The sequence below is a fragment of the Dunckerocampus dactyliophorus genome, chromosome 3 (assembly GCF_027744805.1).
Source record: "Dunckerocampus dactyliophorus isolate RoL2022-P2 chromosome 3, RoL_Ddac_1.1, whole genome shotgun sequence".
In the NCBI taxonomy this organism is placed as follows: Eukaryota; Metazoa; Chordata; class Actinopteri; order Syngnathiformes; family Syngnathidae; genus Dunckerocampus; species Dunckerocampus dactyliophorus.
The window spans coordinates 20,113,741-20,139,132 of record NC_072821.1 but is presented as its reverse complement, the minus strand read 5'-3'; the positions used below and the strand labels follow the sequence as shown (position 1 = coordinate 20,139,132).

The 25,392-nt window shown below is 40.6% G+C and overlaps 1 protein-coding gene across 3 annotated transcripts in view; it reads right to left on the bottom strand.

The window, feature by feature from the left end:
- gpc5a (glypican 5a) overlaps positions 1 to 25,392 on the bottom strand; it is a 172,994-nt gene that overhangs the window by 101,660 nt on the left and 45,942 nt on the right. Inside the window, exon 7 of one of the 3 annotated variants that reach the window (XM_054770653.1) lies at positions 18,441 to 20,523. The exons of the other annotated variants lie outside the window; for them this stretch is intronic. Coding sequence (XP_054626628.1) covers positions 20,364 to 20,523 — 160 coding nt within the window. The 3' untranslated portion in view covers positions 18,441 to 20,363. Of the gene's footprint in view, positions 1 to 18,440; positions 20,524 to 25,392 lie in introns of those variants that run through there. 3 annotated transcript variants of the gene reach the window in all.

Genomic DNA, 25,392 nt, shown 5'->3' with positions numbered 1-25,392 from the left:
TCAGCTGATGAGTCATCATCTTCCCTCGCTCTCGCTGACTGTGGGGGTGTTTTCTTCTTCTTTTCTACCCTATGGCAAGCCCAGTGGGGACTTTCCCTCCTGTCAGCTGTCTTTCCAAGCTGTTACCAGGTCTTCCCCTGGTTTCCAGCTGCTCTCTTCGCAGCAGCCACTGGATGAAGCCAGATGATCAAATCTGTTTTAGGACTGGGTGGATCAATTCCCGAATGAACATAGATACCTGGGAAATGAATGTTAACAATGTATGCATCAATCATCTCGAAGCTGTGGTGATGTATGGCAACGTTGTGGGTGGGGGGTGGGTTTCAGACTCCCTTGGGGTCATCAAGTGGGCACCTGACGAGAGAATAAGCTAGTAGTAGTAGTAGCTAATAGTATTCCTTATGTATAAATATTTTTCGTAGTTGGAGCATAGAAACCTGCTTACAACCTTCTAAATCCATTTTTAACATTATTATATTATTAACATTATTTGCTTTAATATGAATATTTGTTTACTAATAATAGGTCGTATTCATCCACAAAACAGCATGATCTATTAATGAATATATTTTTGCAAAACTGTGATAGAGCACAAAGGGTGTTATATTATACCAATAATTTGGCTGCAAAGGTAAGTGGCTCTGTGTGCAAATGAACCACTGCATCATGCAAGTGGTTAATGTCAACTAGATATCAGATGTCCTCAAATAGCAATGGAACTTTTATAACGCCTCTTAAATACTGGACTTTTATGGCGGTAATAAGAACAAATGGAAAAGTTGGCTATCTAGGAGGTACAATGGCCTCATAAAACCAGATGGTCACCGACAGAGGGAATTTTTAAAGATGTTAATGTCCCATAAGGGCAGTAATGTCCAGGATTAAGCAGATGTGGTAAGAGCAGGGCAGACAATAAAGGACTAATCAGTCATTTTATGACATCAGCCATCAACACACTTGCATTTGAAGTAATGCTATTTTTCTTTCTAGTGCACTACATGCTCTTCTATCCTTTGGAAAGTTTAGATTTCAGAGGGCTAGAAAATATCCCTCTGAATCCCGTGTAGTGATGCTTGGGTCTCAATCCAGAGCAGATTATCCAAACTGTCAGTCTGATGAAAAACATTTTTTCCTCTGGCACAAAATTTAAGAGGCTTACAGATCTTTGCCATCTTCAATCATTGACCAAGCTTATCCAAAATTTCAACACCTGCCTCACGGAGATGCAAAGGCAAACATTGAGAAGCTGATTATGAATTCATGAGGAGTTCTGTAAACACATATAAACAAATCAACAAGGCTTGATAAACACTGCTATTTCTTGACTATCAAATAGCGGTGCTAGCAAAGATGTCAGCATGAAAATAAACACTTGAGCAATGATTGGACTTTTGTACACAGCTGAACTTTTTCCAATTTAAAAGCAATAAGGAGCACAAATAGATTATACTAAGGTATGAAGGAGCCATCTAGCAAGTATACAGTTGATACCTGCATGTTTGCAATTCAGCATTCGCAATCCTGAAAATTCAGAGTTTTGCTCAAACATTTTAAATTTTTTCTTTGAAGGTAGGTTGTTTTTCCCCCAGAAAAAAACATCTTATCTACCCTAAGCTGGTAATATTTTGTAAATATGTGATAATACAGGTAAATTGTACAGCAGACATGTACTGTACCATGTATGGATGCAATGTAATGCAAGATGGTGGCACCCTGTTTGTTTTGCTACCAAAGAACTACCTTCAATGGCCACTCAAAACTTGCAGCAAGGTGAACACAAGTTAATATAGGATGGTAAGTTCTTACTGGAATTACAACAGGCAAGTCCCCTACTAACGAACATCCGACGTGCGAACTTTCGGAGATACAAACACAAGCCGATTAGTCTATATTTTCATGTGTTTTGCCTTATAAGTCCATATTTATACTGCTACATGCTTGACCAGCAGAGGGCACTGTGACACTGCTAATGGCATCAACAGCAGGAGAACAAGAGGAGGAGGAGGGGAGGAGGGGAACAGGGAGGAGGAAGGAGAGAGAAAGCTACATTGTAGCTGTATGATGATCAGAAATGAATTAATTAACAAATTATCTCTGTTTCGTGGTAGACTATGGTCTATTATTAGTCAAAACATATTGAAATACAACCCGGACAGAGCGTGTGATTAAAGTTTATGAAGAGTTAATAGGCCTGCTTAATTCTACACCACCCACAGAACACTACCTCTTTTAGAAGAGTCTAACGACGACGACCATTTGTCCTTTTTTTTCAATAACTCCTCCTCCTCCAATACCAACGACGTATGCTCGACCACTCCTCTTCAAAGGTAAATAACATTTATCATTACGTATTATTATATCATTTTTATTATTGTTTTTTCATTAATTATCCTCGTTTAATATTACTACTGCATCCAAACTCATATTTACATACATACGCATATACTGTATATGTATACACGTACATGTAGTACCTATATCATTGGTAATATTACCTTTTCCCCTACTTAAGAACAATTCGACATAAGAACGGTCGTCTGGAACCAATTGTGTTCGTTAGTTGGGGACTTAGTGTAGTGTGGATTTTGTAGACGTGGCTTGGAGAAACACCTTCTCCGACAGCGGGCTGGGATGACTGAGCTGCCACCGGAGCAGCAAAGGGAAATGGAGGCGGCGCTAGAGTATACAGAGCGCTAGTCTGACAACCAGGCTAAAGGCTAGACCGTGACTCTCTCCCATTTGTCTACGGCATGTTACCAAGCCCATCCAAGTTATTCTACTGGGGAAAGGTGGAGACTCCAGCCTGCGCAAGAGGTACCCTGGAGTACCCTGGAGTATCTTCAGCTGTTGTTCGAAAGCACTGAGTGAAGGACGGTATCGGTGGCACCATGACCAAGTCCTAAAGGTGATAGCAAACACCAGCTGTGGTATCAGGTATGAAGAGACTCCAAGCACCTCCGTCCATTGAAGAAGGCCATCACTTTCGTCAGGGCTGAGGAGAAAATAACCCCTGCCACTAGGACCACCTTAGCTGGCCTCTTAGCAACTGCGCAAGAATGGGAGTTGCGCGTTGACCTGGAGAAGCAGCTCAAATTCCAAGAAACTGCTACCACAACAACGCTAAGGCCAGATATTTTGCTGATCTCAGTAGCCTCAAAGCAGCTAGTTCGCCTGGAGCTAACCGTCACCTGGGAGGACCACATCGAGGAGGCCCATGAGAGAAAGACGGCAAAGTATAGCAAGCCGATGGAAGAGTGTTGGAGCAATTGGTGGCAAGTAAGATCCGAACCCTTCGAGGTTGGCTGTAGAGGGTTTGAAGGGGAGTCCCTCTGCAGGGCTTACAACATGCTAGGTATCACAGGAGTCAGGAGGCGAAGGGCCAGCACAGAAGCCATTGAGGCAGCAGAAGTCGCCTCAAGGTGGCTATGGATCAGGAGAGGACATCCGTGGGTGGAGTAGCGCTACATGGACACAAGCTGGGGCCTGATCAACCCCAGCTGGGTTGCCTGGGTGAGAGTGAATGAGGTAACATCACTGATCATATGCTACGTATGTTGCAAACAAGTGTTGTTGATTTATGAAAACTGGTTTCAATTTAAACCCACTGCAATGGTATGTATCTAACATAATTACTTGAAATTACATAAAATTGTACTTTAATTTCATAATTTTCTTCTGCATCTGTGTGCAGTCAGAAAATATCAAGGTGTTCACCAATAAGCTGTCAAAGTCACACTTTTCTTCAACTTATGAATCTATACCAGCTTGATGAAAAGCACATCTGGTTCAGCCATCCGAACAGCCACCCCCACCCTTCATATTTGGTAGGGAGTAATTTCACAGACTTAGTGCTACTGTGCAGTCATAGTGGCACTAGCAATGTAATTTTTTTCCACCAGGAAAACCGGTCCTGTCATAATTCTTGTAATCTTTCCTCCCAAGCAAAGTCATGGGAATACTTCTAGTTGTTGAATGTAAGCACTTTATACTGCAAAGGCAGATTGCCACATACAAAGATTATGAAAATTAATCCTGTGATGTGACTGGATTCTTGGATTTCAAATCCGTAAGAAGCTGATGACACACGTACTGTATGTTATTTTTGAGGGGATAACCTTATTATAGCTACAGAAATGGCTTCAGTTCGATCAGCAAGTATAAATTACATGAAGAAGCTCTTAGGAATACCTCAATGTGTTGGATAATACCACTAAATACAGACGGTTACTTTACTGAACATTTAACCACAAACACAGCTGTAAGGATTAAGAGAGACTTATGATCAGTCAGTATGCAGGATGTGATTGCATACATCAATTCAAGATCTTCCACAGTTTACACCTGAAGAATGCTACCAAGTTTGTAGTTTTTGTCTGCTCAGCTCTAATTATTTAACACATCTGGCAGAAACAAGAAGCTACATCTGTTCTTCCTCCAGATGCAGCCATCGCCCCTACTGTATATCTCAGGGAAGACACAGCCGTTGCAACAAGTAAACAAAAAGGTAAAAGGGGCCCTAATAACAACAGTCTAATCACCTCTGTGTAATTCTTTGTACATATTTGCTCATACAGGTCTGTTACTCAGTATTACAGCAACTAAAAGGATGAAGTGGTTTTTCATTGTAACACATCTTTAAATCTCTGTGCAAATCTCTGGTTTTAATGATACTGTTAGTGCTCTGATCCGAGGTGCACTGTGTGCTTCTTCAGTTTGAAAAGTGTTGGCACATTAGCACATCTGAATCACAACAAGAAGGTTCTGAGTTCAAATCTCACCTCAGACCTCCGTGTGTGGCGTTTGCATGCTCTCCCCATGATTGTGTGGGTTTACTATGTGTACTTTCGTTTTCGCTGACACATTTCCATTTCCATGCACTAAAATAGTCGGATTGCCAAAATACTTTGGCTTCTCAATATTTCACATCTCAGTGTGAAGTCCCAGTTATTACACTCGCCTCAGAATCATTAGGGCGCAATTGTGGACAGGTTTGTCGGGAGAGGAAGAGGAAGCTACATTCTAAGCACTATTACTCCAGAAATCTAACGGATAATATAATTTTCTACGGCTCTTTGTGTTGTCTGTAACGTATTAATGTGGATTTAAATGACACCTGCTTTGGTTCTTGTGGTTGCGGTGCTCATCGGGCATAGAAAAAATTGCCACTGTGGTGGATTGCTTCAACTATTTAACAACAAACTTTTCAGTCTATTTTAAATCAATTGTGAATACGAAAATGTAGTTTTGGTGTTAAAGTACAACTGTTTGATATGACTTTGCCCACCGGGAAACATTCGACATCATGTCACATATTCCAATTGTCTTCTTCACCAACATTGTGACACTTAATAAACAGGAAGGTCCTTATTGTAGCCATATACTGAAAAATATTGTTATTTCATCTTCTGTATCTTTAATTTGTCTTCTTGTGGATGTAAACAGCCCCCCTCCTTCTTTGCTTGTGAATTTAATGTTGTTAAGAGCAAGAAGAAACTAGTTTCCAATCGCATAATTTAGGTATGTTAACCTGATTTTTGAAAAGCCATTCCTTTGAAAAAGCTGGTTTTAAGCCAATTCATGCGATTTTTTTTCTTTAGTGCATGTTTAGTACAGTCAGACCTTTGACTGATGAGATAATCTCACCTCACTTTGCTGTATATATTACATTACTGTTCTCTTAATATTACTGTCAACAGTAGCAATATGGTTAGCCAGGTCTGAAAGATGTGTGTATGGTTTTTCTGTGTCGTAATTAGTTGGTGTTCATGTGGATTAAATCTTTTAGATGTTCGCTGTGTTCAAGTTTCTTGAGATACGCTGAGGTCTCGCGTGACGTATTTTTCTCCAAATTTTACGCAACAATGCCATATTAGCAAATACTTGGCCGAGGACTTGGGCTAAATTGACCATCTGTCTTTTGGACTGGAACAGGTTTCCAGGCTAGGCAGCCAGCTCAAGTGTGCAGTCGTCCCTCGCCATATCGCGGTTCGATTGTTCCCTTGCTATATCTCGTTTTTTTCAGAAATGAATTAATTAACAAATTATCTCTGTTTCGTGGTAGACTATGGCCTATTATTAGTCAAAACATATTGAAATACAAGTGATATGTAGTATTCTGGTCACTAGGCAGCATTAATGACATTGAGACATTACTTTACAATACATTACCTTAACACTGCATAGTCATGGAGTCAGCCATGTCCGACACGATAGAGTTGAAAAAGTTTCTCCTCCCATTTCGTGGGGAAGGGATTTGTTTTTGGCTTCTTAAGTTTAGAAGAAATAAATTTGTGGTTAACCGGTTAGCTTTGTATCTTGCTGGCTTGTTAGTTCGCTAACTCCCTAGCTTGCTAGCTAGCGGCCGTCTCGAGTCCTTGCAGCATAAGAGGTGAGCAATGTGTTGTAAACAAAGAATAATAGGAGTGTACATGTGACTATATGGGTGTTATTTCACGTCTAAAGGGCTCTAATAATGTTAAAAATCGTATTTAAGAAGTCATAAACAGGTTTTCAACACTCTAACTATGAAAATATTCAATTTATTAACATTCACTCCTATATCGTGGAAATTAATTTGACACAGTCAGGTCTGGAAACTATTAACCGCTGTAAATAACGGACGCCTGTATGTCTTCACAATTTCTTCTCTTCTTTTACATACATGCATGTGCATGCACATGAGTAATTATGCCTCTTACAGTTGTCCAGTGGAGGGGAACTATACTGATCTAAGACTTGTTTCAAATATTTTCTTTATGCTTACCTAAATATAATGCAGTTTTGTTTGACCAAAACTACAGGACTTGTTGCATCACTAATGAATTATAGATTGGTTTGCAGTTAATGAACCTTGTGTATTAGAGGAGGGTTGTTGTTTCCAAAAACAAAGTCAGTAGCAGATCACAGTGAAAGAGATAAAAACAGGGACGTTTTAACTAGGGATGCTCTGGTCAGGGTTTTATGCTGCCGATACCAATCACATGGATTTACTGTAGATTTTTCTATTTATTTATGATGCTATGCTATTGGACAGGCGCGCTGTTAGGCAAATCCCAAGGGCCCCTGGCAAATAGGCAATTATTTAAAAATAAACTTTTGGGTGGATTGTCTATTTTTTTTTTTTGCCTTTGTTTGTGTGAAACGATTTTTGTACTATTTGACACAAACCTGAATTTAGTTTGATGCGTGTTTTGGAGTACCGTAATACGAATACATAAGAAATAAATTGTTCGATAATTTATTTATTAGTTCAAGATCGCAAAATTTATAGAATAAAATAATGCAAATAAATGTCTATTAAATAGCAATCTGTGCTAAACTTATGACAGAATAAACCGAGTGTTCAGGTCGCAGGGGTCTCCAACTTTCATCACTATTCATCAACTATTTGTGTTTGGCAACATTTAAATTGTACGCTACTTTATTTACCAAGCAGAGCTCCACTCAAATTGTGTGGCCATTGTCTTTATGCTATTTTGTGGTCATTTGTCATTATATTAAGGTATAACATTTGAATTCAACACAATTATAAAAAACTACTGAGAGTTTCAGCAAATATTCTGTGAACATTTGGTGAGCTACTCAAAATCAGCTGATATAGTATCATCATCATAAGGCTGTGTTTATGTTCATTAAACAACCACAAACAAACAGTGTTTTTAGGACAAGGCATAATCAGTATAATGACAACAAGAGAGCAAAATTGTTCAGCGACACTTGAAAAAGTTAGTACGTACCCCATGAACATGATATCCACTTGTAGCTTTCCCTTGGGCCAAAAAACAAGCTTCGAACTAACCGCATTGCATTGCTTGTTTGTTTTAAAAACAAAATGTCATTGTGGTAAAAAGTCCAAAGATGAGAATCTAGGTGCGATAACTCTACCTAGCAAGCTAGCTAGCTGCTGCCACTAACAGCGAGGCAAAGAGTGTAAACAAAGATGCAAGATAAATCGGGAGTGATCAAGCATGCTGGCATCGATTTGCGTAGCCTGTGTCAAGCTGTCAAACTGTATCCATGAGGTTTTACAGACTAATTTTGATTCTCAGTACGGGCAGTACAACGGGCCAAAGTGTGACCGTTGTCTGCTCAATATGGGTGTTCGCAACCCGACGTGACACAGCACACATGTAGTGTTTGCCTCCGCATGTCGATCGTTTTTTTGTGATTGGCTTTGAACGGCATTTATCGGCATATGCCAATCACGTTTTTTACGGAAAACGGATGATATTGATCGGTGGTCGATTGATTGTTTTATTGTAGTTTTAACATTTTCCTGTCATGTCATACTTATCACAGATCTGTGAGATTGAAGACAATGTAAAACTACTTGGTCCATATCAATTCTATAGCTGATTGATCTCTCTCCCTTTCATCCTTTGCACCCACACTGTATCTCGTATCTTTGTATCAGCAATTGTGTTCCAAAGAGCAAACGTAGAATGAGCCCTTATCGCTTGTGTGAATACCATTATACTCCCAAGGTGCATCCCAATTAAACCCCTCTGGATCTCTTTGTCTTTCTTTGATGTTAAATAATTTAGTATGTTTCCCTTTGGGGAGGATTCATTATTTAACAATCTAACAAAATATTCAATAATCACCAGCTTTTGGATGCTGCAGTACACTTTAAATAAGCATTTGTTTTATTATTTGGAGAGGAAGAAGTGGCATGCGTGACGAGTAAATAAAGAAGTGTGGCCTCATAAAAAAGCCTGCATGAGCTTTTGTAGCAAATTCACCATTAGCATATTCAACAAAACATTGTACAAATAGTCCATGTTGTTTGGATTTATGTCCTTGCTCCTCCAGTTTCGAACATTTTACAAAGACCAGTCACAGGGTGTGTACTTTTACACACACTGTCTTTCACACTAATTGGGTTAATCCACGTTAACACAAGTCATGATGTGCTTCCTTGTTAACTATACATTTTAGGAGAGAAAAAAAAAACATCTTTTTTCCTTCTGTCGGCACTGCAAAGATGAAAATAATTTATGAGAGAAAGATGTGCGTTATCCTCCACCATGACTTCTCATTACAAGAAGCACTTAACAATGCCTGTGCGCTCTTTATGCACTTCAAAAACACCTACGCACTCATAAATACCACTGCAAGCCCTAAGGGTGGATTGTATGCCAGTGGTCGGATACGTAAATTTGTGTGATGGATAACAAGGCAGAGGGCTGGCCATGAAATTGTGTACCCTCAGTTCAGGTCCAGTCCTTCATCAAGGAGAATATCTGCCACAAATACAGCCAAAGCAGTCCTGAAGTACTTGATCAGTTTCTTCATTCCACACTTTAACAGCTGTACTTACAGGGGGAGCTTGCTTTAGGAGTTGTCTGGAGGTTGGATAAAGGAATATGGAGATGTGCTCGGCTTTTCCAAAATGGGGTCTTGGAACAGCCTTCAAAGCACCTTTCATGTTGCTGTAGACTTGTTCCAGGATGTTATTTTCCCTCGTGGGAAAGCTTACATGCTGGTAATATTAGGGGAGAACAGCCCTGAGGTTGCAGTGGTTTCTGTCAGGTATTCATACTATCATGATCTCTTGATGGCAAAGGCACAAAAAAGCTTTCCCTCTTTGAACGTGGTTGGCTTGTCGAGCTGCAAAAGCAAGGCCTCTTGCAGCGTGCCATTGCTGTTGAGGTTGCACGCAGTAAGACAGTCATTTAAAACTTCAAAGATCGTGAGGGTTATGGAAAAAAAAAAGTCAAGGTCTAGACCCAAATGTCAATGGCCCTGAACCGGATGATCCCATTGGCTGTCCGTCAAGAAACGAAGAAACGAATGAAGGTTATTACTAGTGCCGAGTGTAGTCCAATAACCATCAGACGGCATCTGCAAGTGAAGGGTTTTAAGAAGTAAAAATGTCTTGCAGGCCTCGTCTCCTTCAACGCCAAAAAATTGGCTGTTTGGAATTTGGACGAGAACACCAAACATGGAACATAGAAAGAAAGTTTTATTCTCTGATGAGAAAAAATGTAACCTTGACGGTCCTGTCACGGTCCCGTTATCCGCATCATTCACTAATCACACTTAATATATGTACACTGAAAAACATAGAATTTAAATAAACTATCTTTGTGACAGCAAGCAACTCAGATTGAAACCTGACTGTGAGTGTGGCCTGTTGTGATCAGTGTGCCCAAAAAGCTACTCCCAAAAGTAGTTAATATAATATTGTTAATGCCAATAATCTGATATTGTTCATTAAAACGGGCATTTTTATGCCCATTGCTAAATAGGAAAAAAGTGCATATGAAATGAAATATAGATGCCAAAACCAATCGATCAGATAAGAGCATCTAACAACTAATTACCAATTCCACTAATATAGTAATCGTAGTAATCATTAATCATAAAGAATTAAGTCAACAAATATCAGCAAAACTGATATACTGATGTAAAAGAAAGAACCGATATACAATACCAGCAGCTAGTGGCAAGCTCTGCTCTGCACTATTACCGTGTTGTTCTATGTGTTGTAACGCATACAATTACATTCCCCTACGCAATTTTCTAAAACGTCAGAGTGACGAATGGTGCATTCAACAAACAAATTTTGCCTGGCTCGTTTTTGACTGGAACAGGTTTCCAGGCTAGGCGGCCAGCGGAAGTGCGCATCTTCACAACCTCTTCACACTTCTTCAGCTTGTGTCAACAACACTGTGACTGTGTTAGCCATTCATATGCTGTTACAGATGGTCTCATCGCTCTTCTTCAGCTCAGCAGCTGACATGATTCATGGGGCTCTGTGTCTTGATTTAGGGTCCTGTTCATATTTCTTCGAGCCCACAGCAGCGAGCCGCTTTCTCAGAGATACCCGAGCGGCAACGACCCTGGGCTGTCTGAAAAGGGAGGCCTGGACTCAGCACCCCTTACACACCCAAACACACACACACTTGAATTATTTGAAATACAATAGACATAAAGCTGCACATACACTGTATGATTTCAGAAGCATTATCTCCATCTTGCCTGCAATGAAACGACTGAAGAGCCACGACTTGACTGCTTATGCTGTATATTCAGTTTGTTAGTGTTCCACTTAAGTTCTGGAGGTGTCAAAAGCACAAATATCAACAACTGCCAGACCAGAAATTCAACCCGTCGAAAATCGCTCCTCATACCATCATCACCCTGCACGACTGACCATGCTTGGAATGATTTAATAACAGCCCCATGACAAGTAAGTTGGTCAACCTGGAATCAGACTTGAAACTGGCTTAGTTTGCACAATATATGCCCAACTTCAGATGATTTAGGTTTATTATGTTGTGTCAATCTGCTGCACGGTGGCCTAGTGGTTAGCATGTTGGCCACACAATCAAGAGATCGGGAAGACTCTCTGTTGGGCATCTCTGCATGTTCTCCCCGTTCTCTTCCCCCCCCCGGTACTCCGGTTTCCTCTCGCATTCCAAAAAGGTTAATTGGCGACTCTAAATTGTCCATAGTTGTGAATGTTTGAATGAATGGTTGTTTGTCCATATGTGCCCTGCGATTGTCCAGGGTGTACCCCGCCTCTCGCTCTAAGTCAGCTGGGATAGGCCCCAGCATACCCCCATGACCCTAATGAGGATAAGCAGCATAGATGGATGTTGTGTCAATCCTAACAAAAATAAACAGTAAAGATAATAAAGAAGAACATTTTTAAAAAGTATGGCATCACATGTGGGAACTCCTAGTGTGTCTGTGGGAATATTCATCCAAAATGGAATCTCTGTTCTACTTCATCCCAGACGTATTTGATGGGGTTGAGCCATCAAAGCTGATGCTATAAAGCTGCAACAGAAAAGCGCCTTCCTCAAACTGTTCCAACAAATTTGGAAGCAGACAAAAGTAATAGTAAGATTCAGGGGAGCTGAGAACATAATTAATATTAATAGAGGTGTCACTGGTAATGTAGTGTGGAATGACTGTGTGTAATCGAGTCCCTCTTAGGGGCTATCCACACGGAAACGTTTTCGGGTCAAAACGGCAAAATATTTTATCGTTTCAGCCTTTTATCCACACGCGAACAGCGTACTGGATGACCTGAAACGGTATTTTTTTAAACGTTTACCAGAGTGGGAAAATCTGAAAGCGCCGGCTTTTCCTTGCCATGTAGAGAGGCAATACGAGAACAATGACCTCACCGACCCACCGCCGCCTCATCGCCGTCATGTGACCAGAAGTGAGCTTTGACTTCAATATGTCTGAATATTTTGAGTGTCATGACTCACAGTAGTCGGCATTCTCCCAGTATGTTCTTGTCTTATACTCCCAAAATGACGCACATGAAATCCACAAGCCTTGAAAAGCTGAAGACGACGGACTTATGCACAGCCGTTCTTTCTTCTACTATGTTGTGGTGTGTCACGTGGTTCCGTCCGTGTAGCTGTTCACAGCGCCAAACGTAGGTGGGCCTTGTGTATTACATCGTTTCACTCAGTTATCTGTTCCCATCTGGATGCAACTATTAACTAATCCGGCAAAGTGTGGACGTGACTTTTTTTCAACCCGCCAAAAAAAAATCCCAAAAAGATGTGTGGACAGGGCCTCGGTGACTGTAGATGTGAGTGCTGAGTTTGTGGTTATCGTTCTCTGTGTGCCCCATGATTCTGCCAACCAAACTAGGGTATAGTCTGCCTTTAGCCTAAAGTTAGGTTAAGCAGTTCAAAATGGATAGATGGATGGATGGATGGATGGATGGATGGATGGATGGATGGATGGATGGATGGATGGATGGAAGAGGTGTATCCGAGCAACTTTGTCCATACAATATGTGTAAACTAAACATTACATATGTCCACAAATTGTTGTCCTTGTCTCTCTGTATTGCCCCCCTCTTGTTTTCTGTTCTCTTCTTTTCGTCCCCTCCTGCTCCGGTCCAGCTGCTCCCAATTTGCATAACAACAACATATCAAATAAAGTCAAATAAAATCTATATAACAGGGGAAGAGTATCTTACACTTTTCTCTGGCAGAGAAAATCTTTTTAGCATGTAAGGGCATTTTAGATCAACAATACAATGCTGGACAGAACAAACAAAAAAAGTCCACAAATTTTATCTGATGGGAAAGATAAAGCAACCCACTCTACCTGTCATTTACACTGTTGCAATCACCTGGCAGATATTTATACATATAAATATATAAACCAACAGTTATTATTGATTGTTTGCCATATCAATTCCACTTTGCTGAATTCATGCAATAATACCCCTTTCGCAAGTAGCCATTTTATCTGGAGTCCAAATTCAACAATTTCACCTCCATAGGCCTCCGATTGCCCTGTCAGAGTGGACTATAATGGAAGACTGTGTGCAACACTTCCTTATCGCTGCCAGTAAATTACCTCAGGATCTGATACAGGCTGCCAACTCACTGCAACATCTCTCGGCAGACACAAAGAGAAAGAGAGCAAGTAAAAAAGTGTCAAGACTTGTCAAAAAGAGGTGAGTAGCCCTGTGAAGAGCTTGAGCTGATCTCAAAGGTCATCTGATGTTATCTAAAGATCTTCTTCAGTCACCAACGCTTCGCCTTTTACACTCAACTCAACAGCTGGAGTCAAGCATCTGTCAGTTACCACACTCATAACCTGCAGCTACAACAAAGCACCTACAGCAGTTTGCTGTTGTTAATGAAACAAAAAAAAAACACTTCTCTCTTCTGTATGAGCATGTGAAATTATATGAATGAAACTAGAGAATAGTGCATAAAAAAATATCAAAGTTCTAGCTAATTGGACTATTTCATAATACGGGTGATTCACTCTGTGATATCATGAGGGTTGACAGGAAAAGAAAATATACAGTCCCATTTGAGCATTTGTTGTTCTTGTTGCTCATTGCTCTTGCTCACATTAGTTACCACTTAGTTACTGTCTTGCCAGTTCATCAGTTCGTGCGAATTCGAATTCACACTCGATCCTTTTGTGCTTATTTGACGGAAAAAATGTTTCAAAAAAATGTTCAGCCTCGACTGAACCTGCCATACAAATTCATTTAACAACACATTGTGATTGTTATGATTGTAACTTGCAGTGGTTTGGAACTGGAGTGCATCATACTGAGATACAATACAACTTTAAAGAGTGGATCAGGTTCAATTGTATAAGTGTACCTAATGTTGTTCCCAGTGAGTGAATACAACCTGCTAGATAAAGGAATTGCATTAAAACTAGGGCTGCCAAATGATTAAAAAAAATGGTATCAATTAAAAAATTAATTAATCATGATTAATCACCATTTCCAACTATAAATATGCCATTTTTTTACAGTTTTTTTATAAACAAAAACATAAATGAAATTATATATTTGTATGTATTAACAGTTACAAATGAACTGAAAATTAATCATGCTAAAAGATACCACACGTCTGAAAGGCTAAAACAGTCTCCTTAATAGTAGCAAAACATTTGAACACTTTGTTATTATAAGCCATGAGGAGTTGCGTTCAAAGACGCCATGTAATTTTTTTATGCACAATGCACTATTTTGAGTGTAGATTGTTTTATGAATTTATTTTATTTTTATATTCATTTACTTATTTTCTGGGACTTTTCTGCGAGCATATTTTAATGCAGCAAGTTGTACTTCCACAGTAAGAGTTACACCAGTGAGAGATAAGAATATCCACTTACTGTTTTTCTTTGTCTTTGTTTATTCAGACAAAAACTACACGCATAATAAAGACGTTGTTGTGATGCGTCTCTGAATGCACCTCGGTGTCTTGTAACAATGACGAAGTGTCATTCCGATGAGGACGCGAGACATGTTTGTGAGTTGGAGATACCTATACAGTGATGTGAAAAAGTGTCGCCCCCCTCTTGCTGATGTCTGATTTTTTTGCATGTTTGTCACACTTAAATGTTTCAGATCATCAAACAAATTGAAATATTATTCAATGACAACACAACTGATCAAAATGCAGTTATTAAATGAAACTTTTTATTATTAAAGGAGAAGAAAATCCAAACCTACACGGCCCTGTGTGAAAAAGTGATTGCCCCCTAAACCTTATAACTGGTTGGGCCACTCTTAGCAGCAACAACTGCAATCAATCGTCTGCAATCACTTGCAATGAGTCTCTTACAGCGCTGTGGAGGAATTTTGGCTTACTAATCTTTGCAGAATTGTTTGAAATTCACCGACATTGGGTTTTCGAGCATCAACCGCCTTTTTAAGGTCATGCCACAGCATCTCAATAGGTTTCAGGCCAGGATTTTGACTAGGCCACTCCAAAGTCTTCATTTTGTTTATCTTCAGCCATTCAGAGGTGGGCTTACAGGTGTGTTTTTGATCACTGTCCTGCTGCAGAACCCAAGCTGGTTTCAGCTTGAGGTCACAAACAGTTGGCCGGACACTCTGCTTCATGATTTTTTGGACAGCAGATTACATGGTTCCATTTATCACAGCAAGTCTTCCAGGACCTGAAGCAGCAAATCATCCCCAGACCATCACACTACCACCACCATATTTTACTGTTGGTATGATGTTCTTTTTCTGAAATGCGGCGTGACTTTTACGCCAGATGTAAAGGGACACACACCTTCCAAAAAATTAAACTTTTGTCTCGTCAGACCACAAATGATTTTCCCAAATGTCTTGGGGATCATCAAGATGTTTTCTGGCAAAATTGAGATGATTCTTCATGTTCTTTTTGTTCAGCAGTGCTTTTTATCTTGGAACTCTGCCATGCAGGCCGTTTTTGGCCAGTGTCTTTCTTATTGTGGAGTCATGAACACTGACCTTAACTGAGGCAAGTGAGGCTTACAATTCTTTGAATGTTGTTGTGGGGTCTTTTGTGATCTCTTGGATGAGTCGTTGCTGTGCAATTGGGTTAATTTTGGTTGGCCGGCCACTCCTGGGAAGGTTCACCACTGTTCCATGTTTTCGCCATTTGTGGATAATGGTTCTCATTGTGGCTAGAGTCCCAAAGCTTTAGAAAGGGCTTTATAACGTTTTCCAGAATAATAGACCTCAATTAATCTCACTTCTGTTTTAACGGGCGGGGCAATCACTTTTTCACACAGGGCCATGTAGGTTTGGATTTTTTTATTCCCGTAATAATAAAAAGTTTCATTGTGTTGTCATTGACTAATATTTAAATTTGTTTGATGATCTGAAACATTTACGTGTGACAAAGAAGCAACAAAAAAAAAAGGAATACGGAAGGGGGCAAACACTTTTTCACACCACTGTATGTTGTTGGAATTGCACTGCTGTTGATGTGTTCAGGTTTGACTAAAGTTATAGAAGAGCATCAGACTCTGTAGGGACACTATTGTCATCTGTCATCATAACAGAGAGGGGTGGCTTGACAATGTGTGCATGTGTTAATTATGCTAAAAAAAAATTTTTTTTCATCATTATTATTATTATTTTGACCTGTCCAGCCATTGGGGTAAATAGTATTGTTGATCTAGATGCCCTTACATCCTAAACAGATGTGCTCTGCCAAGGAAAAGTGTAAAGATACTCCTGTTAAATAGATTTTATTTCATTTTATTTGATGTTTATTGTTATGCAAATTTGAAGCAGGACCGGAGCAGGAGGGAAGAGAAGAAGAGAGAGAGTGTCCATAATAGAAATAACAAAACGGACTGCCCCGCCCCACACAGCAAGCACGGACCACCACCACGAGAGGGCCACCAGCCCCACGTGTTAGGATTGGTTAGGATGTTCAGGAACAACCCAGGCACCACCGAAGCTCAGCCTCCCATGAACTGGAAACTGCTGGAACGCCAGTAAAGCCAGTTTTACACTGCCCTGGACTGCGGTTGGCAACCATGAAAGAAGCCTCGCCTCCATAATTGACACCAAGCTCAACTGAAATTTACAGCTACATACGTGGACAAGCCAAATGCCTTCTGGACAAAAGTTTGATGGTCGCATAAGACAAAGATTGAGCTATTTAGTCATAATGACAAGCCTCATGGTGGTAGTATCATGCTCTGGGGCTGTTTTGCTGCCAGTGGTACTGTTACTGTAACATGGACACAATTGGGTGTTCCAACGATGCCACATACATTTTGAAACTGGTTTTGGAATGGATAGCAGGTTAATATTAATCTTCTAAAAAGACCTTCGCAAAGCCTCGACATCAAACCAACTGAACATTTGCGGACAGTACTTAACTGTCCAAACTGCCCAGTATTTTTAGTTGTTCCTCAGCCTGTGCTCTTCTGTACAGTGATTTTGGGTGTTGTTCTTGTTGCTCTCTGCTGAAGACACAGGTTAGCACTAGCACCAATGTTGCCTTTACTTTCACATTCATGACCTGGGGAGATAATAGGGTAGCTAATTTATACCGTATACAGTGTCATCTGCTGGACTTGATAGGGCACTGTTCCACTTTCCCCCAAATGCACGGTCAGTATTGTCTCAGAGACTGTTCAGTTAATGGCTGCTGACAGTCCGAAGGTGTGATTATTAAACTATGAGTCATCTGGATGGAAGTGGCCACTTTCCATGCACACAGAGGGACACCCGAACTCCACCACACACGTGCATGGACTTCTCAAGGCAGCACGGCAGGGAGCAGCTCCAACATGGTGGGATGGAGCAGATGGTAAACGTATGCTGCGCTCATGCATGTCATCATCACCTTCATTATCTGAAGGTGACATATGACATCATATGGGCCAAGCACCTTTTTCAAGCACCTCCCCCTCAAGCCCCACTCCCATCTCCCAGCATTAAGGTAAATCGGGGCTTGCAGGAGGGAGCCAATGAGCATGGGCCAGTGAGCAGAGATGCATGTTTGTGTTGCCTTCCTCCCTGGACCCTGCTCGTTTATCTTGGCTGTCAGATAAAGGGCAGGCATAGAGAAGGTGAAACTTTTTTTTTCAAATAGAGCGTGGTTCCCAGTGTGGTTCGCATAGAAACTGCATGACAACATTGCAGTGATGAGAGAGCAAATTCTGGTCACAGGGCATCCCGCGGTGTGCCAGATCGTTTCAGCGGACATTTGTGGTTATGTCAAAAAAATGAAAGAACTGTCCGGATTCGTTCAGGGAGACTCCAGGCTCAGACCTTTTAGTACAGGAGATGAGATTAACGAGAGCATATTGACACCTTCCTTTAAGTTAGGTCAGGAGCTAAAAGATTTACTCTTTAAAAATGAGATACCTCAAATGACTCGTACGCTTTTCTACACAAACAAAAAAGCAGCGCAAGATAATATTTGTAGAAAATATGTTTGATAAGGGTCTGTCTTTAATGTGTACAATATCAATCAATATCAAACCACTGACAAGCATAAAGATTGCCTTCAAACAGTCAATAAGACATTTGACCTTCCAACACATTTAGAACACTCTCCAGACTTAAACTGCATAAAGTAGAAACAAATTGCACAAGTAATGAATATTTAATGACTACTACATTTTTCACTCAGTCGAAGTAAATGGGAAGCATGTTTAGTTAACAAATGAGAGGCAAATCAAAGGAACACAAGGTACCTCACGCCTTGTCAAAAGCCTGCAGCCGCGCGATAAGCCAAGACAATGATACAAAGATATGAGAGCCTTTGTTTCCTGCAATACTCGAGGGAGAAAGAATTTAAGTCTCTTTTTGGAGTACAACTCAATATGGATATGGTGCACATGCCGTCATAAAATCAATATGAAATGCTGTGTCCTTGATAAGACGACACACAGCTCTAACGAACACATGCACACACGTTACTGTTGCAGGAAGGTGTTGAATTCAACACTTGCATTGTTTTGAATCTGTACTCATTCCAAGCCTGTTATTTTCTCAATAAAACAGGAAAATTATTTGTGCAACGCACACTCCTCTCACCAAACAGAAAACAAGGAAATAAATATCAGTAGCTTTATTGCTTATTGTGGATACCCATTACTGAAATTGTTCTATTAGCCTTTTGTTTACTTCTCTATAATGCAATACAAAACCTTCTATGTTATTTCACACCACATTTTTGTCAGGCTTGGCAATTATTTCTCTTTATATTCCCATTAGCTACAGTCTAAACAATTAGCTACCACTCACAAGAGCCTTTTCCTCACAGTGGACTTGCACTTCTGCTCATTCCTAATGAGCGTCAACCTTACATTTTTTCCACCTCTGTCCTTCTGATTTATATCTGAGGTAAAGGGAAAGAGTGATCTGCAGGGACCAGAGAGCGTGTGTATGTGTGTGTACTCGACAGTAGGCAGGCTGATATGACACAAGGGTGAGGAGGTGTCCTGACAGCTCATCAGCGGACAATAAGGCCTTGGCTGTTAATGTCCTGCTCCCTGGCAGGGTCACAATCTGCTCCAGATGCTTACGGCAAACTTCCAGCTCCCAATATGTGCATGTGTGTTTTTGGGGTGTGTTCAAGATGCCAAAGAGAGTGCAATCACTGAAAAATGAATGATGAGTACCATACACACATGCATGCATACACCACCTCCTTTGTTAGCTGAGGCCAGCAGTTACTATGGCAATCAATATCTGTGCATGATTGACAATGTACAGTATCTAGTCTGAACAATCATGCATTATTAGAATCTGAGCAAAGACGCACATATGCACACACTTGCCCATGAGCGTACAAGAGAGGCTTATGAATTCAATCTAGTGAACCAGCCAGAGTTCTTGATTCTGTCACTTGGGATAATCGTCAGGATGTGGTACTCTGGCCGAGCGCCACGTCTAAACCCAGGCAGGATATAAGGTCATGTCGGAGTGGAACTCTAGCCAAGCAGCACCCAGCCCTCAAGTGCTCCGGTGGTTTTGTGGTTATCTGCAGTGGCCAGCTGTCGTGATTGAGGAGATCCTTCAAAAGGGTCCACTTCTCTCCTCTTCCTCTGCGTCTTTCTCTTCCATGTCCACATGTGCTCACTCGTCTCTGTCCTTGTCTCGTATGGAGATCAACAAGACAGATTCTTCCATGGAGGAATATTTTAACTGATGTGTCTTACATGATGCTAGTGACAAGGAGGCTAGCGCAGAGTTGTATGCGCAGTTTTGTTTGTTTGTTAGTGAGCAGGATTAGACAATATACTTGATTGAAACACAAACGCAACCATTTTTTATACTAGAAACATAAATCATTGACAAGTATGTTGCTTCACAGGAAAGGACTGATAAAATGCCTCAGCTTTAACTGAATTCAACTTTCTGAATAGTTGTCAGTCTTAGCGGCAGTGGGAATTCTATATCACATTTATTGCATGTTGTTTCTTCATGCAGCGGAAGGAGATGTCTTTTGCTTCCACACATGAGAGTGACTAAGAGGACAGCTATGCATAATATATTTGACAGCACATGTTTAAAAGGTTGTCCTTTCAGTTCAAAATTAGGTCAGTTCATCACTGCAAACAAATGGAGGAGGAGGTTGTGAGACTTGGGCATTCAACATGTATCACTTGAATTTCATCTGCAGTCTGTCACCGTCACTGACAGCACAGATAAGAAACACCACACTGCGGCATTCATCATCAAAATTGATGCATAGAAGTGGCCTTAGAATCAGCAATCTGTCCTGTTTCTGCTGTGTAGACGGCAAAGTGTTGTATCGCCATCTGCTGGTCAAAGTGAGAAACGTCAATACAAATTAAGCCTGAAGCGTAAACGTTTCAGATTTCCATCTTCAACAAAGAAAGTCAGTTCATAGAATGACATGCAAAAGCTTGGTAAGGAGGGTTATTAATATTTGAAGACATTGATATGTGACAGTGCTCAAACACAGATAAGCAGCTGTGATGTTTATTTGAGGCTGTAAATCTGCAGCGGATGGAACACTATGCAAATGTGGCATGTAATTTTCCTAAATATGCAGCAAGTTACCTAAATGAAGGAGATAACCTAAGCTCTTAATGCTTCTTCAGGAGGTCCCTATTAACAGAGCTTCCGGGCTGTCATTTTAGTTATGCAATGGCAAATCACTGGAGCTGCACATTGAGCAGGAGTTTTAGAATATAGCTGTATGACAAATTCAGTAGAATGGAATTAAAATAAAAGGAATAAAATCATTCATTTGCAGAGTCAAGCCTTTACCCCGATAAGCCGCCGCACACGTTGTGAAGAGGCGGCACTACACAGTTCTGTAGCTCTTTATTAGCATGTGATTAACCTCCTCAGGATTACCCAGACAGCAAAGACACATGAAAGGTCAAAGGTGGGCTCTTAGACAACCACTCCAGCATGCAGCACAGCCTATTAAAAACAGAGGCTATCAAGCATTTTTTAGACGGATGCCAAAGGATTCATCCTTCCTCAAACTAAATTCCAACAGCCTGCAAGGCCTGTTGCCTTATTATTGTAAACATAGGAAAACTCTTGTACTTAATTAGAATAAGGAACTTTGAACTGGAGCACATTGGCAGCAATGCAGCAGACCACAGGTGGGGATGAATTAAATTTAGACAAAATAGCAACAGTAATCATGAATAAAACATCAGACCCCTTCACATACTTGTTGAGGCTTGAGCTTTTTAGTCTGGCCATAACCTCCACCATCAACAGAGGAAATGGGAAAAGGAGAGAAAACTACTTTTTCCCCGTAAAAGATTGACAACCCTCTGCACTCTGCTCACGTTTTATGCTAAGATGTTAGCGGGAATTAGCAAGTAAATATGGACATTTGATTTCTCTTCTCAAGACTGAAGCTAGTTTGTCTTTGCCATTCCAGAGGGGGAAACATGGTAGGCGGATTCATTTACTTTTCTTTGCCACTGTAATTGCCATGAGCGTGAGAGTGTGTACTCACAGAAAGAAGGCAGCTCATGGCCACCAGCCATTCCTCCTAGAGTGTGTGTTGTATCCATGACGGATGGTTAAAGCATGTGGGAATGTGTTAACCTTTCTGACAGGGCGAGAACTCCTTCCAAAGACTGAGGGATGCTGTTCTGTTTTTCAGTTTCTCTATTGTCTTCTTAGTTCATTCAAACACTTACAGTGGTCTTTCACAGAGTTGAATTTTTTTTTCCCTTGTGGGAAATAATGGCAATACAGCATCAAACCATTCTAATGTTGATGCCAAAACAACTCTAAAGCACTTCCCTTTCAAACCCAGTGGAAGCATTTGTTCATTGTTGTTTTGCTTTAAACACCAAACACAAATTATATGTAAATATCCAAACTGTCATCAGTCAATTAAAATGTAACATAAAAATCATATTTAAAATGCTTGCTTTAAGATGCTTTCCGTGTGCTCATATTGCTCTTATTCTGTTCTCTATTGCAGCCGTTAACACTGGTAAGAAATGTCTAAATTCTGAAAGTAAATGTGTGGATGTATTATGTAATTAACACACTAGAGGTGCACAATAATTGGGCCGATATGAGGAATTATGACACCATACCAACAAATCCGACATTAAAAAAAAAATAGCTCGGATAACCGCAAAAAAAGAAGCTTCAATGAGTCGAGACTACTCGTAGTGTGACGTAGCTGGGTTAGCGTGAGTAAATCAAGCGCTCCTTTTCTGTGACGTGCCGCAAACAACCCGTCGCCCACTTGAAAGCAAACATGGCGTTGATTGTTCCACGATGAGGGAAAAAAAAGACTGAGCTTGAACACATTATCAGCCACCTGAAAACACCCAAACTTGTTCCTAAAAATGCAAGAAGCTAAAATGATCTGTGATTTGATCATGGGAATGACGCCGTTGGATGACCACTGCTTTACCAGTGTTGAAGAGACCGTCTTTTGACCCGTTTGTACTTCTGAGCCGCCGCTATTTTTTTAATGTTTTGATAATAGTAGTGATGTCGTTCTTACCTCCAGATGTGCAAAAACTGCAGTTAAATCTCAATTTTAAAAAAAGATATTAACTAAGTATATATAATATACATGTGCAGTGGTACCTCAGGTTTCATTATTCATTTGTTTCAAAAGGTCAGACAAAAACATAACGGAATTTTTCCCATAAAAAATCATGTAAATCCAATTCATCTGCTCCAGACGGCTAAAGATATTTATAAAAAATACATTTTATAGAGGATAGTTATAGTTTTACATGAAAAAAAGCAAAATAATGAGCCACACGAACAGCATCTTTGCATTTTATGCTCAAGTCTTTCTTGAATCCAACAGTGTGCACAGGAAAAAAATACATGGGCAGTGAGTCACCAACGCGTTGGGTACTTTTTCGGGGCACTGGATTCCGTGGAATGATACAATCGCAAAATGAATGTGCCTTACAGAAGACTGTATTATTGTGTAAACTAAGTGTCACAAGATTTTGTATTGGGTGTGAGATCCAAGATGGCTGAACAAGCAATTCTATTACCGGGTGTTACAGGCAATAATGTACAATAACCGAGGCAAAAACCTTTCAAAAATTGTTGTTAAAAACTGACGCTTGACTGTATACTTTTTATTTTTGAGCACAGTTTTCTGAGCATTTTTGTAAATTCATGCCCTGGGCAAATCAACAACTCACCAAAAAAACAGATGCCGATTTTTTTCCAAAAGTAAAACTCTCCGTCACGGTGTACACAAGGACAGAGCCAGGAGACACAAAGTGAGAGAAAGCATGTGTTTAGCATATCTCCTGCAAAACGAGATGCCATCATCTCAACTCACAAAGGCACAGAGATTGAAGCCGCTTGTGTTCCTCCCCTGTGATCTTATCTGATTGTTCTTTATCTTTTTGTTTACCACAGACCCAGATGAGGACGTGCATTAAATCTCCCTTAAATCTCAGGCTCCTGTGTCATGTTTGTGTGCCTGTCTTTTTTTTTATTATTAAAGAAGACAAAACTGTCCTCACGCCTTCTTTAAGACCATAAAGTAATCTGTGCCACAGTGCACTGCCATTTGTTTGGAGAGGCATCTACACACACTCATATGTACAATTTCAGACACACATGGGAACTAAACCAATCGTTTAAGGTCGCTGAGGCCTCGCTAAGCCCCTGTAAATCAGCCACCATGCGGCAGTGAGTTTTATTCCCCTCTCTCTCTGTGGATGTTGGCTTATGACCCGTAGGCAGGAGGTTATTTATTGCTTTTGTCACAGCTTCTGTTGACTCCCAGCCACTCATCTATGGTTCGAGGCTAATACAAAGCTAACAGTATAGTGTGGCTCTGCAGGAAGTAAATTTTCCGCCCCAAACGCCGTGTCTGCTGTCTCGCCATACTCCCCATCCAAATGAAAACCTCGGGCGATTACATTCCTATTAATGACAGTTATTGTGACTGACGAAGGCGGGCTAAATGACAACAAACATAGACATTTTCCCAGCAGGCTCCAGGCAGTGATGATGAGGAGTCTGCTGTCCACTGCCTTGCGTTTTTCTCCACATGAGAAAACAACTCATCTTAAAGACTGCTGTTGCCTTTGTAATGAGAAGTTGGCAGGTTATTTGGCCGATATTATAGAAGAAAAGAATGACTTCAGTGCCAAAATGAAACTTAACTTCGTCCAAAGACACACTTTTATTTTGATAACTCAGGTTGCTTCATTTTACCGTCACACACAATCTCAACAAGGCTGTCAACCTTTACAGGAGAACGTCTAACCTGAGCCGTCATGTCCAGCCTGCGCAAAGGTTGAAATACAAGCTACCCTACCATTTCAGGAGTACTGACAGCGGCTGACAGCGAAGAGGAACAAGCCCAGACTGAGGATATATGAGGTGGTCCTTGAGTGAGCACATAAGACAGAGAGCTGGGAGTGATGTAATGGACACAAGGCCACTAAATGATGCTACAGAGGAGACCAGTTAGTCTGCTCCACTTCACAACCATTCATATCAAAGATCTATGTCCGCCTAATAGAGCGACCCTACGTCAGTGTCAGCTTGTTGGTGGGTGTATATGTGAAGGGTGTGTGCATGAAACAGGGGTCAAACTGTGCAAATGGCCCACACAGGAAATCACACAGGAGCAGAAAACCGTCAACATCATGCAAATGAGGGCAAATGAACGCTGTCACAGCTTAAGTGCACATTTACATAATATGACCCCTTGTGGGTTTATGATGTCTTCACATAACTATATACAATAATACCTCATTTATTGCGGTTCATTGGTTCCAGACCCGACCGTGATAAGTGAATTTCTGCAAAGTAGGATTCCTTCTTCATTCAATTCTTCTTCAATTTGCCATGGCAATGCGTGTCATTTAGATACTCCGCCTGGAAAGCGTGATGACTAATTTGTGAACTCTTTGCGTTCTGTTTACGCAGAAGTTACACACTTGTCATGCAATTTGTGATCAAAAATGGTGCACATTGAAAGGCTACGCTCCCGCATAACTGATTTACATCCAAGTTAATTACTGTTCACTAGTTTTGTTTCATTGACAATCGTAGTTGAGATGTCAGTTGCGTCTTAAGTTGCACTACATGACAGTCTGGTGAGGTATATTGTGGTATATTATTAGAGTGATGCTGCTTATGCTTCAACTCTCAGAAAAAAGTAAAAAAGAAAAAAGAAATGA